Below are 17,382 nucleotides of genomic sequence, written 5' to 3'. Positions count from 1 at the left end.
GAGCTTCCATCACTTCAAAACTAGTCCAGCCCATATCACCCTGCACAGCTTCATTTGTAGTCTTCCCGTGAGCGCCCAATGCGAGGCGACCCACTGACCTTTGGTTCCCATCGATTCCTGCTTGTACCCTTGATTTCAAGCAAACAATCGCATTTGCAAAAGTAAGTCCTGGAACCATTACTCCTTTCCACATATCCCGGAGCACATCGTATCTATTGTATCCTCATAGCGCTCTGTGCTTCATTATGGCTGCATTTCTCTTTCGCTTTACTATTATCGTTTTTTCTTGTGTTTCCATATATCTATTACTTTCGTTTATCCGCATACCAAGGTATTTACCCGAGGTATTTCGTGGCCCTATATTGCCACTGTCTGTTCACTGTTTTCATTGAATACCGTAACATCTATTTTTCTAACACTAAATTTCAAACCTAAATTGTCGCCTTTCTGTCAACGGATATTAGCCAGACGTTGCAAATCACTTTGTTTGTTAGCTTGCTACACAATGTCGTCCACATAAAATAGACCTGAAAGCTGCTGCTGTACTACTGCACCCGCCTGTTTGTATAAGAGATTAAACCAGATATTACTTTCTTCTAGCTCCTTCTCCATCCTCACTAAGTAAATTATAAACAGCAGTGGGGATAAAGTGCAACGCTGCCTCAGTCTCAAGTTGATATAAACTCTCCCTTCCCATTCAACGCAAACAGTATTTTCTAGGTAAATCTCTTTCAAAATCTGTAGACAATATTCACCTAAACCTTCCCCTTCCAGCATATCCCACAAACTGTTGTGGTCTACGTAGTGATACGCCCCTGTTATGTCTGAAAAGGCCACATATAACAATCCGCTTTCTACTCTTGATATTTCAATACACCGAGTAAGAACAAATAGGTTATCATCGAAACGACCACTTTTAAGGCATTCTGAAGTTCTCCCAGAATGCCATTATTCTCTGTCCATGCTTGCTGCTTTAATTTGATTGCCGGCATTGCTAGCCTGTATATTACCGATGTAATGGTGAACTGTCTATACGCGTGAATTCTATCTTTCTCCCCCTTACCTTTATAACTTAAATTCATTCTACTTTGTGGCCAGCTGTCTGTTATTCGTCTATCTTTTAAAGTTTTTCCATTGTTTTCAGCAGAGCTTCCTTAATTTTGGTCCTAGTTTATTAATCAGCCTAACGGGAACCTCGTCTAGCCCTGTGGTTGTGCGCTTAGAAATTTTCTCTTCCGCTTTCTTCCAGTTTAAATTTGTCAGCACCAGCTCCTTTTCCACTTGGGTCTCTTTCATGCTCTTTTTTTCTTCACATACAACCTCGTCATTGCCTTGGAAAGATTCGGCTGTTGTTTTTCGGATGTAATTTAATGCTGCTTCCCCTTCCAGTTTGTCTTCATCTTCGTCAAAGTTATGTTGTTGTATTGTTGTTGACTCCCTGCCCAATTATTTTATGTTGTTCCAAAAGATTGTAGGTGTGGCCCGCTTTTTCTAATTTATTTCGGAAAATCTACGTTCACTTTCACCTTTTAATTTTGCTTGCACCAGTATTTGAACCATAGACTTTTTCTCCCGGTATATTTCCCATTTAATGGTTACTTCATCTAGCGGCAACTGCGCCTTCTTTGCCTGCCTGTGCTCTCGAGATGCTTTCTGTCGTTCTGCGATCGCTTCTCGTATCTAACTGTTCCACCAGCTTTTCGGTTTCTTTGTTCCTTTCCAACGAACATGTTGTTTCTCTTTCCGTATTTCTGTCGTTATGACACTTAGAAGCTCACCATATTCCCACTATTTACTTGGCCATTTACCAATTCCTTCCTCGACTCTAGTGACTATATTTGCTATTTGTTTAGCCTCCAAATTTGGACTGGCCATTTTGCGCTCCTTGCTCTCTTTCCCAACTACATATCCCATTTTCAAAATGATGCGTTTATGGTCACTCCCTATGCTGCTATACCCTTCCTCATCAATAACCATTTCTCTCAACTTATCATGAATTCCTTTTGTCATCAGACAGTAATAAATGGTCGATGGCCGGTTTTCCACTTCCCACGTGATCTGCCCTTCACACTTAGGCCCTGTATTCACCATAACAAGGTTATGTTGCTCACAAAGGTCTAGCATTGACTTCCCGTTGTATTTGGTATAGCCATCTAAATCCTGTATGTGGACATTCACGTCACCTAATAGGACAATTTCAGCACCATTCCGGAAACCCTTAATATCAGCGCTTATTTTTCATTTTTCGTTTATTAATACTGTCAGCCTCATTCAGGGGCTGTAACAGGAGTGAAAAAAAAACGAAACTGAACAGCAAAATAAGCAGTACAGAACATATTGAATACCATAGTTATACATTAGTTAAAGAAAAAAAAATCATCTCGTGAAATGCACACATAAACAAAACAAAATACATCACTCAGAAATCAGAACAGCAATCTTATGCAGCAGCAATCTGACCTCATCGCCCTATGCTAGTGCTATAGATGAAATTATCTAAGTGGCGTAGAAATTCAGCTAATGATGTCGACCGAACAGCAGAATCTGGAAGAGAGTTCCAGTCTCTACAAGTTTGGGGAAAATAACTAAACTTGAAACAATTATTTTTTATAGTCGGTAATGGGATAAACTTGCTATGACGATGCATTGATGTTTCATTACTTTTGATCTCAAAGTAATCTGATTTATTTATTTTAAGATAATTATTGATAATGAGGTAAAGAGTTTTTAGTCTTTCATATCTGGTTCTGGTTTCTAGCATAGGTAGTTGGGCTTGTTGGCAGATATCTGTTGAAGAATGGTTCCGGCGGTATTTATTAAAGATAAACCTTACAGCGAGTCGCTGAATCCTATCAAGCTTGTGACAATTAGTTGCTGTGTGAGGATCCCATATTACTATAGCATATCCGATTATCGGTCTGACTAGGGTTTTGTTGTGAGCGAGGCACTTTACATCCGGAGTAGCGCTGTGCATAGTGTGTCGCAGGTACCTAGTGTTTTAAAAGCTTTGGAAATGACAATTTCAATGTGGGTATTCCATCGTAGATCTGATGTAAATGTTATGCCTAGGTATTTATACTGATCGAATCTTTCAAGCATATAACCGTTGATTTGATAATTGTAATCAAGAACATTTTTCTTTCTAGTTACTGACATGAAAACAGTTTTTTTAAAGTTTAACTCCATCTGCCAGTCGTTACACAATTTCACTATTCTTTGCAGGTTTACATTTAATTTAATCTGATCATCAACTGTATTTACGGTGCTGTACACAGTCGTCAGCAAAAAGTCTTACTGGAACATCAATGTTACTTTGTAAATAATTAATAAAGACAAAAAATATGAGTGGGCCTAAGACGCTACCTTGCGGTACACCAGAAGCAACGGGAAGTATGTTGGACTAACAACCTCTAACAGTTACATACTGTTCACGAGAGGATATATACGCAGAAAACCATTGTGTGAGTATTTGATTTTTAAAGACCGCAATACTGTTATATAACAATTTTTGGTGCGAAACGTTATCAAATGCTTTCGCAAAGTCAAGGTAGATAATGTCTGTTTCACCACGTGAATCTATTGTTTCTGCGAGGTCATGAACTATTTCTATCAGTTAGGTAATCGTGGACAGTCCCTTTCGAAAGCCATGCTGACGATAATACAGGATATCATGCTGGTCGAGATAGCCGAGCAGGTGTTTGGATATGATGTGTATTTATAACTTCGAAACTGTACTAGTGAGCGAGATCGGGCGATAATTACTAACAGAATTATTTCCGCTTTTATGAACCGGTATAACTTTTGCTCGCTTCCAATCAGTTGGAAAGCATCCGCTACTAATAGAAGACTGAAAAATTTTGTTCAGGTATTTAGATACCCATTCAGCGTATCTATATAAAAACTCATTAGGGATACGATCTGGACCTTGGCTTTTCTTAATGTCAATACGTAATAGCAGATTTAGAACACCTTGCTCGTCAATTTGTAAACCAGTAATACGAGGTCTTTCAGTTTCAACATCAAAAGGAGGCAGTATACCAGTCACGTATGTAAACAGATAAAAAATATAGATTAAAATCTTCGGCCCGCTTATGGGCGTTCTGCTCGGTCTGAGCTGGGTGCAGAACTTTAGACGGATTTATATAGCGCCAGAATTTTCCAGGTGACTCGCGAAGAAATTTCGTGAGCGCCACCATTATAGAATCTCTCTTTTGATTCCTTAAGAAGTCTCTTTAAATACTGACTCATGCGGCGAATACATAGTTTACTTATGCATACGTATGTATACTATATATATATATATATATATATATATATATATATATATATATATATATATATATATATATATATATATATATATATATATATATATATATATATATTGCTACGGAACAGCCGCCACAGTGTGGCTGCACTGAGGAGGACGAAGACGACGTGTGTGCCGGTTTGATATAGCGTCGCCATTTTGGCCTCCGTGAGCTTACCTGTAAATAAATTGTAAATAGTGTTCGGCTTCAGCTTCACGTAAATTAATTTGGTGGAGGTGGACGTTCCCCGTACCCGTCATGTAGCTTCGCAGCGGTCGCAACAGCGACAATGCAACTTCGGCTCCTGCTGGCGGCACTTCATCTGCGCAAGCGTCTCCGCCTGCAGCCCCGACCTACGTCGCCGTTTCCCCACCTCGGGATACTGGTGTTTTCAACGGAGTCGGCAATCCTGATGTTGACGACTGGCTCCGCTTATACGAACGTGTCAGCACCAGTCACAGGTGGGATCCGACTGTTATGCTTGCCAACGTACTTTTCTACCTCGACGGAGCTCCATCGACGGAGCTCCAGGTCCAACGTCGGCGTGCAATCCATTCGTCCCGTACGCTCGGAACCTTTGTCTCCACGCACGTCCCCACCGCGCTCTTCTTACTCCTCTTATGGACAGCGCAACCCCTCGGAATGGCGAACCGTGGACGACAAGGCGATTTGTCTTAACTGCCGACGCATTGGACATGTCGCTCGCCACTGCGGCAGTCGCTGGACGTCTCCGACGCGCTATTATCATGATTACCCCCCTCGCCCCTATACCGCATCCTTTTCCTTCGCCCCTTCTATGCCCGCTCCATCATCTGACCCTGCGACACCTTTGCCACGACCCCGCTACTCCCGCTCGCCTTCTCCCTCCCGCCGCCAATCTCGCTCGCCCCCGTCACGCCGTGCTCCTTCTCCGACCTACTCGCTGCACCCCCGACCGGAAAACTAGACAGTGCAGCTTCTGGAGGTGAAGCTGCATTGACGACATTGGCACAAAATCCTCGCTGCACCTTACCCATGCACAAGAATCTTTTGCACGTTCTCGTCGACAATGTTCCTGTGTGCGCATTGATTGACACCGGGGCGCATGTGTCCATTATGAGTGCTGCTCTTCGCCGTCGGCTCAAGAAAGTTCTGACGCCTGCCCCGAACCGAGTTGTACAAGTCGCCGACGGAGGGACTGCCGCTATTGTTGGCATGTGTTCTGCCCGACTCACCATTGCTGAGAGACAAACCATCGTTCTCTTCACCGTCATCGAGCATTGCCCTCACGAACTCATTCTCGGTCTGGATTTTCTTGCCCATCATTTTGCCCTCATTGACTGTTCCGCCGGCTCACTTCGCCTTGACTTGCCTCTCCTTGCCGACCCTGTGTACCCGCCTCCAAGCCATCTGAGCTACATAGATTTTATTCGCCTACCACCTCACTCTGTGACCCACGTCGACTTGTTGTCCTCTCCAGCTGTACCTGACGGCAATTACGTGGCCGCACCAATTCCGGCCGTTATGCTTACACATGGTGTTACGTTCCGCACACTCTGCTGAAAATTACTGGCAACCGCACCTGCCTTCCACTTGTCAATTCGCATGTTCTGCCTCAGGGGATCTCCTTGGCTATAATTCGCGCTTTGCAGGATGATGAGGTCGAGCCATTCACAGTGGAAGATCGTTACAGCTCAGCCCATACCGTGACGTCATCGCACGGTACTGATGTCGACATTAAGAAGATGGTCTCCTCTGACCTTACACCTGCTCAAGCTGAAGCTCTTTGCCGCGTTCTTGAAGGCTATCGCGACATTTTTGACTTTGACAACAGACCCTTAGGTCAAACGTCCATCGTGACCCATCGCATAAATACTGGCGATGCGAACCCTATTCACCGACGTCCATACCGTGTTTCTGCGTCAGAACGAGCTGTTATCCAACAGGAAGTCACAAAGATGCTTGCAAAGGACCTTATCGAGCCTTCCTGTAGTCCCTGGGTATCTCCCGTCGTACTTGTCAAAAAGAAGGATGGAACGTGGCGCTTTTGTGTAGATTATCGCCACCTGAACAAAATCACAAAAAAGGACGTGTACCCTTTGCCACGTATTGATGACGCTCTCGACTGCCTGTACGGTGCCACCTATTTTTCTTCTATCGACTTACGGTCCGGCTACTGGCAGATATCCGTCGATGACATGGACCGAGAAAAGACTGCATTTGTTACCCCTTCGCGTTATAGCCTACGCCAGCCGACTTCTATCACCCGCCGAGCGCAATTATTCAATCACAGAGCGCGAGTGCCTCGCTATTGTGTGGGCTGTTGCGAAATTTCGTCCATACTTGTACGGACGCCCCTTCTGTGTCATCACTGATCACCACGCTCTCTGCTGGCTATCCTCGCTCAAGGACCCCACGGGACGACTCGCTCGCTGGGCGTTACGCCTGCAAGAATATACCTTCCCCGTGGTATATAAGACGGGACGCTTGCACCAGGATGCCGATTGTTTGTCCCGCTACCCCGTCGACAAACCGGCTGATGCGGACGCCATCGCTTGCGTTTTCTCTGTGTCCCAGTTGCTTCAAATCGGCAACGAGCAACGGCGCGATCCTTCATTACGCGCCCTCATCGACCGTCTGGAGTCAACTCCTGGCGACGCCTCTCTCCGGATGTTTCTCCTTAATGAGGGGACATTATACCGCCGTAATCTCGATCCACACGGCCTTGACCTTCTGCTCGTCATTCCATCGCACCTGCGTTCGACTGTCCTCCAGAAACTTCACGATGCTCCCTTAGCTGGACACTTGGGCGTCTCACGCACATACGACCGTGTACGCCGTCGATTCTTTTGGCCGGGTCTCGCCCGCTCCGTGCGGCGCTACGTTGCCGCTTGTGAGGCCTGTCAGCGCCGGAAGAAGCCCTCCACACCTCCAGCTGGATATCTCCAGCCGATCGACATCCCACGGGAACCCTTTTTCCGTGTTGGTCTAGACCTGCTTGGACCGTTTCCTCTCTCGGGCTGCGGAAATAAATGGGTCGCCGTCGCTACCGATTATGCTACGCGGTACGCAATCACCAGAGCCCTCCCGACAAGTTGCGCTACTGACGTTGCTGACTTTCTGCTCTATGACATCATTTTAGTGCACGGTGCTCCGCGCCAATTACTCACTGACCGTGGCCGCAGCTTTCTGTCGGCAGTCGTCGAGGACATACTCCGCTCCTGCTCGACAAAGCACAAGTTCAGCACGTCCTACCACCCCCAGACCAACGGCCTCACGGAGCGCCTCAATCGAACCATCACCGACATGCTTTCCAAGTACGTTGCGGCCGACCACCACGACTGGGATCTTCACTTACCATATGTGACGTTCGCGTATGATTCATCGCGTCACGACACCGCCGGTTATTCACCATTCTATCTCCTATATGGCCGAGAACCCGTGTTGCCCTTGGACACTTTGCTGCCCTCGGCCACACGTTCCGCCACTGAATACGCCCGCGACGCGATCGCACACGCCGACCACGCGCGCCAGCTCGCCCGCACCCGTCTCGAGGCCTCACAGGAGCATCAGAGATGCCTCTATGATTGCCACCATCGTGACGTGCACTTTTCTCCGGGTTCTCTGGTGCTTCTCTGGTCACCCGTTCGCCGTGTGGGCCTTTCCGAAAAGCTGCTGTCGTGCTACACAGGCCCTTACCGTGTAGTACGCCAAGTGACCGATGTCACGTATGAAATCATCCCCGCCGATCTCTCAGCGTCATCATCAGCTGCAAGTGACATCGTTCACGTGGCAAGACTAAAACCCTACCACACACCTTTCACCGCGGATGTGTAGATTAAGCACCGGGACGGTGCTTCTACAGCCGGGGGTGATGCTACGGAACAGCCGCCAGAGTGTGGCTGCACTGAGGAGGACGAAGACGACGTGTGTGCCGGTTTGATATAGCGTCGCCATTTTGGCCTCCGTGAGCTTACCTGTAAATAAATTGTAAATAGTATTCGGCTTCAGCTTCACGTAACAATATATATATATATATATATATATATATATATATATATATTATATACATATGTATACATATGTATGTATACCTATATATATTCTGTATACTTATGTACTTATGTATGTATATTAAGTATACTTATGCATTCCACTAACTCTTTATTCTTCTCTGTGCAATTAGATCCAGTCCTCAAATACGTAATGGCCAGCGAACTTTTTTTACCACTCATTCTACCTGATAACTAACGATGGTCTTGACATTTTGAATTTACCCTTTTCCATTTGGCTACCTGATGGATGAGCATTCCGACTTTCCCTCCCTTTCCTTCCGACTTAGTTCTGTTGCATCCTTCCCATACATAATTCTCAATCACTGGCGGCTCTTCCGAGTCTCTAAGATGCGTTTCTGTAAGCGCATACACTCCTAATATTTCTATATTTAACTGCTCCTCAATCTCTGCCCACTTTTCCTTTCTTCTGCCACCCTCCATGTTTATGTAGCCTATTGCATGGCGAGCTCTCTTTTTTGCTTTCCTACTTTTTCAAATATTGACGCCGATGCTATACTGAGGTTCCCTTAGGGGACCTTCTTGATTACTATCTACTCTGGCCTCCTGAGCACCCGTGGGCCCCCTAAAAAAGCAAAAGCGTGACCAGCAAGTCGCCAGCCCACTTCTTGCGGAAGCCTTTAATTGAAATCGATGCCGTCTCGTTCAAAACCACCACACCTTCTCAACTCCCTGTTTACTTCGACAACCTCGACACCTTTCTGTCTGGTCATTTTCCATATCGCCTCATTAGCAGGCACTGCGGCTCATTGTACGTGACTGTCAGGTACAGGCACCTCCGGCACCGTGCACACCGCGATCTGCACCTGAGGGGATAGTTCGCGCAAGTCGTCCATTCCCTTCACCAAGCGCTGGGCTAGTCCTGCTCTTTTCTTGTTTAGGACGTCATTTAGCCCACCTGCTACTCTAACAAAGTTGCGCAAGTGGGCATTTTCCACGAGCTTTTCTTTTTCTCGCTCTATGACAGAACCCATTGTCTGCCCTGGAAATGTCCCTACCGTCACTCTTTTATCGCATTTCACCCCCTCCACAATTGCTTCTGAGCACCTAGCGAGGCTTGAATCGCCGGAGGTAATCATCATTTCTCTCTCTCCTACCTCTCCCTGCTTCCCTTTGTCCTTTTCCGGGTGAATAGGATTCGACAAGGTGCACTGACCCCTGCGATCCTGCTTTTTGTGTGTGGCGGCCTCAGTGTAGGTGCCGCTTTTTCCAGCTAACCCCTCACCACGTGGCACGCATTCCACGTGCTTTGCTGACACTCCCACTCCTGTCACGTCGGGGGACTGCGTTCCATTGTCACGACCATTCTCGTTCACAATAGCGACCCTGTTCAGCTTTTACTTGGCTGCTTGAAGTCTTTCTTTCACTGCTTCCCGTGCATTAAGCTCCATATTTAGCTCATTTTGAACTCTTCTACTTGTTTGACGAGCTCTTCCTGGAAAGCGTCCATTTTCTTCATCCTAGCATCAACATCACAGGGGGTGCCGATTGACTCGCTTACCTCTTCATTCTCATCCTTCCCCTAATCAACCTTGAGAGACCCCCCGCACACTGCACGATAACGATTCACGTCATCTGCCCCTTTTTCGGCGCAGTTGCAAGGAGCTTGTCCTTCTGAGAGCGCTCAGGAGAACGCTGTTCCTTTGGCGTCAATGACACCGGAGTTTCACTACAGACCTCCATCGCCTTCTCTGACGCACTGCATGATCGAGAGCCAGACGCCGAGACACGCGTCTCGGGCCTTGGCGCTTGTTTAGTCTTGGAACATGCGGAACAGCTGTCTGCGGGTCCTCTTGGAGCAGCACTGGCTGCTGCCACCAAGGGGAGGATGTAGTTTCTACGGGACCACTGACTGTGACCTCTGTAGACTCCTACATGGGTGCGGCCCCCTGCCGCAACCCATCGGCATAGCTTATTTGAGATAAGAGTGAAAGGCTCTTCTTTGCTTCGAAAAATGAAATCTTCTCTTTTACAGTGAGAGTAATCACCTCCTTCTTACAACCGGGACATGATCGTGAATATCCTCCTTCTCCTTCTTACAAGCGGGACATGATCGTGAATATGCTGGATAATCCCCTTTGCAGTTTACACAGCGTGGGGGAGCGTTACAGTTTTCAAATGGATGGTCGCTGGCACTGCATTTCGCGCATGGTTCTTTGCCTCTACATGATTGTGATGCATGGCCATACCTCTGACACTTGAAATACCGCCTTGGGTTCCGTATGTATGGTCTGACATCATCTTCAGATATCATGCGTCAAGAAAGGTGGGGAGAATGCTAGTACCAAATGTAAGAATCACATGCTTGGTTGGGAGTTGTCCGTCGTTTCTTCGGATTGTACTTCTTTGAACTTTGTTCTCATTTTGTTCTTGGAACCCCTCGATAAGTTTCTCATCACTCAAGCTAGAAAATCTCCCTGTGAGATGACGTCCCTGCAAATGTTTAATGAGCAATGTGGAGAAATCGTGACTTTGATTTTATCAATACTGGCGAGTTCGGACAGCCTTTGCACTTGTTCTTTGTTCCTGAATCCTATTAACAGGTCTGCGCTGGTAATTTTCGAGGCTTTGTATTCTTTGCCATTTTTTTTCTACGAGGCATTTCGCCACCACGAAAGGGGCTAGATTACGCACTTGTGTTTATCTTTCGCTGTGCAAGATGTGGTAAGGTGGGAGGTTGTCTAGGTTGGTTCGGAGGGTAAATTGAAAAGGTGCATCAGTGCGACATCTTTTCAGAGGCCGATCTGGAAGCCGGGGGAACGCTTCTGCCATAAGACGGTTTCAAAATTCGGTGGCGGTGGTAGCCAGCCACCACCGGGCCCTGTAGGTTCCGAGAAACCTGCAGACGCGAGCTATGCAACACCACTATAAGTAATATACTGGTGAGTTCGGACAGCCTTTGCACTTGTTTTTTGTTCCTGAATCTTATTAACAGGTCTGCGCTGGTAATTTTCGAGGCTTTGTATTCCTTGCCAATTTTTTTCTACGAGGCATTTCGCCACCACGAAAGGGGCTAGATTACGCACTTGTGTTTATCTTTCGCTGTGCAAGATGTGGTAAGGTGGGAGGTTGTCTAGGTTGGTTCGGAGGGTAAATTGAAAAGGTGCATCGGTGCGACATCTTTTCAGAGGCCGATATGGAAGTCGGGGGAACGCTTCTGCCATAAGACGGTTTCAAAATTCGGTGGCGGTGGTAGCCAGCCACCACCGGGCCCTGTAGGTTCCGAGAAACCTGCAGACGCGAGCTATGCAACACCACTATAAGTAATATACTGGTGAGTTCGGACAGCCTTTGCACTTGTTTTTTGTTCCTGAATCTTATTAACAGGTTTGCGCTGGTAATTTTCGAGGCTTTGTATTCCTTGCCAATTTTTTTATACGAGGCATTTCGCCACCACGAAAGGGGCTAGATTACGCACTTGTGTTTATCTTTCGCTGTGCAAGATGTGTTAAGGTGGGAGGTTGTCTAGGTTGGTTCGGAGGGTAAATTGAAAAGGTGCATCAGTGCGACATCTTTTCAGAGGCCGATCTGGAAGCCGGGGGAACGCTTCTGCCATAAGACGGTTTCAAAATTCGGTGGCGGTGGTAGCCAGCCACCACCGGGCCCTGTAGGTTCCGAGAAACCTGCAGACGCGAGCTATGCAACACCACTATAAGTAATATACTGGTGAGTTCGGACAGCCTTTGCACTTGTTTTTTGTTCCTGAATCTTATTAACAGGTCTGTGCTGGTAATTTTCGAGGCTTTGTATTCCTTGCCAATTTTTTTCTACGAGGCATTTCGCCACCACGAAAGGGGCTAGATTACGCACTTGTGTTTATCTTTCGCTGTGCAAGATGTGGTAAGGTGGGAGGTTGTCTAGGTTGGTTCGGAGGGTAAATTGAAAAGGTGCATCAGTGCGACATCTTTTCAGAGGCCGATCTGGAAGCCGGGGGAACGCTTCTGCCATAAGACGGTTTCAAAATTCGGTGGCGGTGGTAGCCAGCCACCACCGGGCCCTGTAGGTTCCGAGAAACCTGCAGACGTGAGCTATGCAACACCACTATAAGTAATGTATATACCCGAGACTGGACATATGACACACGGTTAACCCCTGCCGCCAGGAAATTCGGAAGTACGAAGAAGGGAAAAGAAGACAGGAAAGATGAAAAGTCTAGAGAGACAGACGAAGATTGAAGAGGAGGACAGGAAAAGGCGACTGCCGATTTCGTCCGGGTGGGTCGCTCTGGAGGGGCCGTCTATATGAAGCAGAGGCCGAAGAGGTGTGTTGCCTCCGCCCGGGGGCCTTAGACGTCCAAACACCCAGCATCGGCTCAACCGTCAGTATTGCGCTTTTCCCATACACGGTTAAGCCGCGCACGGCTGCACACGGGAGGGATCGACCTTCAGGTACTTGGGTATGTGGCGTGGCAACACACCAAATGCCTCCTAAAGCAGGCACCTCTGCGGGAATTATGAACATGTGTTTGTGGCGTGGTATCGTGGTTTTGCCACGTAAAATCCCAGAATTTAATTTTTTAGCGGCGCTCATGCCAGCAGCCGAAGTCAGAATGCTGGTGTGACGGGCGGAGAGCCGACTGAGCGAAGGTGTGGCGCTGCGTCCACTTGGCTTTGTCGCTTTTGCAGCCAACCCCGCTTTCGCCTCTCAGAAACCCCTCACGGGCGGGCCGCGCAAGCACCGTCGGTAGCAGGACAGCACTGTGGCGCCAACGCCGAAGGTACAAGCCGACTCCAGTGTCGGTGTAATTGGTATTGGAATAAAACGACCCAAACACGCGATTCGTGAAGGTACAGTCGCGCTCATAAGTTTGGAGACCTTGCGAACCCGTGGCCGTGTGCATGCGCGCGCCGTCTGACGGCTCGATGCCTGGTGTTGAGATTGTCACAGTGCGCATGCGCGCTCATCCTATTTCGCTGGCCTACTTGCTCGCTGGCTGCGCACCGGAGCGTGGGCTGATGATCTTAATTCGCTATCGTTGCCACCAGTAGTGCTGATGGCGAAGCAGCCGCGCAGAAGCTACGATGTTGAAGGCCCCAGCTCGGTCATTTTGCGAATTATAGAAATGTCTGCTCTCAACTCCAGTACTGGCCGCTGCTGGGCAGGGAACATTTAGTCGTGCTTCTTGACAGGATACACGACTGCTTCGTTGCTATGCACGTGTCTGCCAAGGCTGTCTGGATGATAGACAGAGCTCGCACTGTCTGCAGAGCCGTTGCTCCATGTACAAACCGCTCTCGCTAGCGGAACGCAGCGATCAGAAAGCGCTATTTACTGCCATTATCCCGCAGCGCGAGCAATTACAAGCATGGCATGAAATCCACATGAAAAGTTGCGGACAGGGTAACTAAAAATGATAATCTTTTTATTCCGAACCAAGAAATTACCATTTTCGCAGCTACAAGGAAATGGGTTCTTCTTGCTTTTCCTTTTCGCCATTTTATCATATCGCCCTCGGTGGCAACGGCAAGTTGAATGCGTCCTGGCATGGAGTCGTAGGGGCACTTCACCACCTGCTGACATGAGCGGAGGGCCTCCCATTCGGCGTTCGCGGCTGTCCACAAGACGTCCGCCGTTGTGCTACTGAGCTTGTGAGCAGCGAGCCGGCTCTTTATGATGCTGCAGATGTCTTCTATGGTGTTCATATCCGCTCCTACAGGAGGCCACTGCAACGTGTGGATGACGTGTTCTTTGAGAGCTTTGGTCACCGAACGCGCAGAGTACATAGGACTGCGGTCATGCTGAAAGGAATACATGCCGTCTTCGAAGGGTCTGTCGTGAACGTAAGGGAGAAAGAAGTGCGGAAGCACGTCGCAGCAAGCGGCTGAAGTAACTGGACCTTGAATTCGTATAAGAGGAACAAGCTCTAATTTCGTCATGGCACCCCACACGTTGAAGACACATGGGCCACTCGAGAAGATGCTCTGGGTGTAGTGAGGGAGGTACCTTAGGAGAAAAACACGAAAAATATCGCCAATTTCTTAGTAAAATTTTCTGTGATTTGCGCTGGTGCACTTATTTGCGACTTGGCGAACCTACAAAAGCCATCTTTAACAGCAGTAAAAAAATGAATAAATGCCTGGACGGAATGGCTTTTCAGAAACGAAAAATTATTGTGCACTCAAGGGCTCGTAGTTCACATCTACGAACCACAACACTGTTTCATGCGCACTTACAAGAATAAGACAAAAATGCCAATATTGCGTAAAGCAAAGAAAATTAAATAAACTTCCTAGCTACAAACATCTAAGAACAGGCATGCCTGGAAACAATGGTCGAGACAAAGTCCTGTTAAATATAATTTTCATTGTTTGCTCACTGATACCGCTGCTGAAGTAGATAACCCAGTAAAATGTTAACACGGATAAGTGTTTAAGGAAACAGGCGCATCGACTATGGTTAGATTAAATAGGTGCATCAGCTCGTTGGACTTAACATTCCCGCTAATGAGAACGCGGTATCTTGTGTACGTGGAACTAAACGGCCACCAGACAAGTCGCTGGTAGCCCCACTTGCTTGAAGAAGTAGACTCGTCGCTGAAGACCACTTCTGGCCACTCTTCAAGCGGCCCAATTTTTCTTAGCGCGGGCAAATTCGAGACACAGAGGCACCTCTTGCAGTCCGTGAGGTGCGGTTCTTGTGAGGCCACGCGATTTTCTAGTCCTGCTTCATTCAGCGGGCGCCTGATGGTGGCGCGAGAAAAAGACAGGTTCAGTTGCTCGCGGATGTCTTTGGCACTTATGAATGGCACAACTTCTACTGCTGCTACAATTAATAGATGAGTTTTCTGCTGCGTGATCTTTAGCCTTCCACTCCTTTCCGCATCCACAAGGCGACCATCTTCTCTTCGATGGGCCTGGATCGCTCTGTTGACGGATTTCCGTGATTTCTCTGGCAGATTACAGCCCTCGGGAAATAACTCGACTATTCGCTTGCACTCGTGTTGGCATGCTTGCAGAAGACTGAGCGGCAATACGCAAAATGCACTTGTATATCTTTTCAGTGTAATGAACGAGAATAAAGGAGGTTAATTGAGGGGCCCGATTTTTATTAGTCATATCACAAGAAGCCAACAAACACTGACACCAAGGACAACATAGGGGAATTACTTGTGCTTAATAAACGAAATAAAGAAACGATAGATGAATGCAAGATTTATCGTTAATTTATCGTTTCTTTATTTCACCTATTAAGCACAAGTAATTTCCCCTATGTTGCCCTTGGTGTCAGTGTTTGTTGGCTTCTTATGATATTTCCCAGTGTATGACTCTTCAAACAACGTCAGCGTCCGCGAATAGGGAGACGCAATAACGTAGTGGAGTGGAAATATTTGAGCATAGCAGTGTGAAAGAGCAGCTGTGAGTAGCGTTTTTTTCCATCGTGACATTCTGCTGACGATAGGAGTCTATGGCGGGAACGTCCCGCTTCACTGAAAGCGCTAATGGTGTGTATCGCCCAGACACCCAGACAGCCGTGGCAGAAGCACTAGTGGGGAAAGCAGGCGCTTCCGTTGTTGGAAAATATGGCTGAGATCGGACCAAGGGGATCCAGGATGCCGCGCCGCTGCTTCGCCATCAGCACTGCTGGCGGCAACGATCGCAATTTGCGCTAGTGCGCAGCGAGCGAGCAAGCATAGGATGGACCTGCATGCGCAGCGCGATACTCTCAACACCATGCACCGCGCCGTCAGACGGCGCGCGCATGCACAATGCCGCAGGCTCGCATGGTCTCCGAACTTGTGAGCGCGACTGCGCTTGTTGCGAATCCTAGAACCGTTCCGGGCCGATAGCAGACGTAGTCGGAAGAGCAGCGCAGACGGGACGGAAGCTGCTGGTGCTATAGTCTGCCTGAGGCTACTAGAACAGGTCTGTCTCTCACCGTTCTGCTTCTTGTTCTTCAAAATTATACTAAAATCAGTGACGTGGTAGGAACGTTGCTTATAGCTTTCTTTGAGAACTAACTGTTATTTCTTGCGAGTTTACTAGTTCGGCTGCGTCGAACTGACATTTGAGTTGACGGACAAAGCTGGCGAGAAAACTTTCACAGAGGACAGGAGCTACGCAATTAAGAGCGTGTACAGATATACCCGGCTTCTAAATGCGGTGTGTCCAAAGAAAAATTCTTCGAGCTGCTGAGATGTTGCCTTGGCGCTACCTTAATTTCTTTCGGAAACGACCTGTACATTCAGAATACATTTATTTCCATATGCCAATCGCTACGCCATTTTGCGCAAGTCTTGGGGGTTAGAAATTTGTCTATAAATAACGCATCATCCGCGAATTTTCGAATAGTAAAAGTCGCATTACTGGGAATGTCATTGCTGTATATTAAAATCAAAATGTGTCGCTTTAATGAGAGCACACGAAGCTGCCAGAAAAGAAGGTCTCGTTATAGCGAAATTCGTTGTCGCAGGTTCTTCCTATTGGGCAAGGACCCGTCGCAGCCGCTCTACTTCGGCTATCCGTTCCGGGTGCTCGTGCCCACGGGCTACATGAGTGGCGGCGCAGGCTACGTGCTGAGCCGCGAGGCCCTGAGGCGCCTCGTCGAGCTGGGCATGATGCAGGGCCAGTGCCGAGCCGACGCGGCGGGCAGCGAAGACGCCGAGCTGGGCCGCTGCCTGACGCGCGCCGGTGTCCCCGTCAGCGACACGCGTGACGCCCTGGGTCGAAACCGGTTCTTTCCGCTGCGCATCGACCACTACTTCTGGCCGGATTTGCTGCCGCTGCATTGGTGGATTTGGCGCTACGCAAAGTACCCCATACGACCGGTATGTGTCTGCAGACGAGCTGAGCGAGCTTGTCATGGCCGAATGAAATGAATACACGCAATGTGCAGAACGCACACAATCGGTTACCACAGTTTGGGCGCATATGAAACGTGGGCCAAAAAGTCGCAGTTTCACCCTAAAGGCGAAGCATGGATTGCGATAGAAAATTAGTTGACATACGAAGTAGGGCTAGCAGTTTTATCAGCCGTATAAGCTTGTAAACATAGGCCTACTAACTAAATTAACAAGTATGCTG

At 47.8% G+C, this 17,382-nt stretch overlaps 1 protein-coding gene across 1 annotated transcript in view; it reads left to right on the top strand.

Moving 5' to 3' along the window:
* LOC126524324 (glycoprotein-N-acetylgalactosamine 3-beta-galactosyltransferase 1-like) overlaps positions 1–17,382 on the top strand; it is a 46,507-nt gene that overhangs the window by 13,333 nt on the left and 15,792 nt on the right. Inside the window, exon 3 of the mRNA XM_072286990.1 lies at positions 16,772–17,126. Within this exon, the coding sequence (XP_072143091.1) occupies positions 16,772–17,126 (355 nt within the window). The remainder of the gene's footprint in view (positions 1–16,771; positions 17,127–17,382) is intronic.

This window comes from Dermacentor andersoni, chromosome 3, assembly GCF_023375885.2.
Source record: "Dermacentor andersoni chromosome 3, qqDerAnde1_hic_scaffold, whole genome shotgun sequence".
NCBI lineage: Eukaryota > Metazoa > Arthropoda > Arachnida > Ixodida > Ixodidae > Dermacentor > Dermacentor andersoni.
Note: the sequence above shows the minus strand (reverse complement) of the source record. Positions and strands in the feature narration are given on the sequence as shown.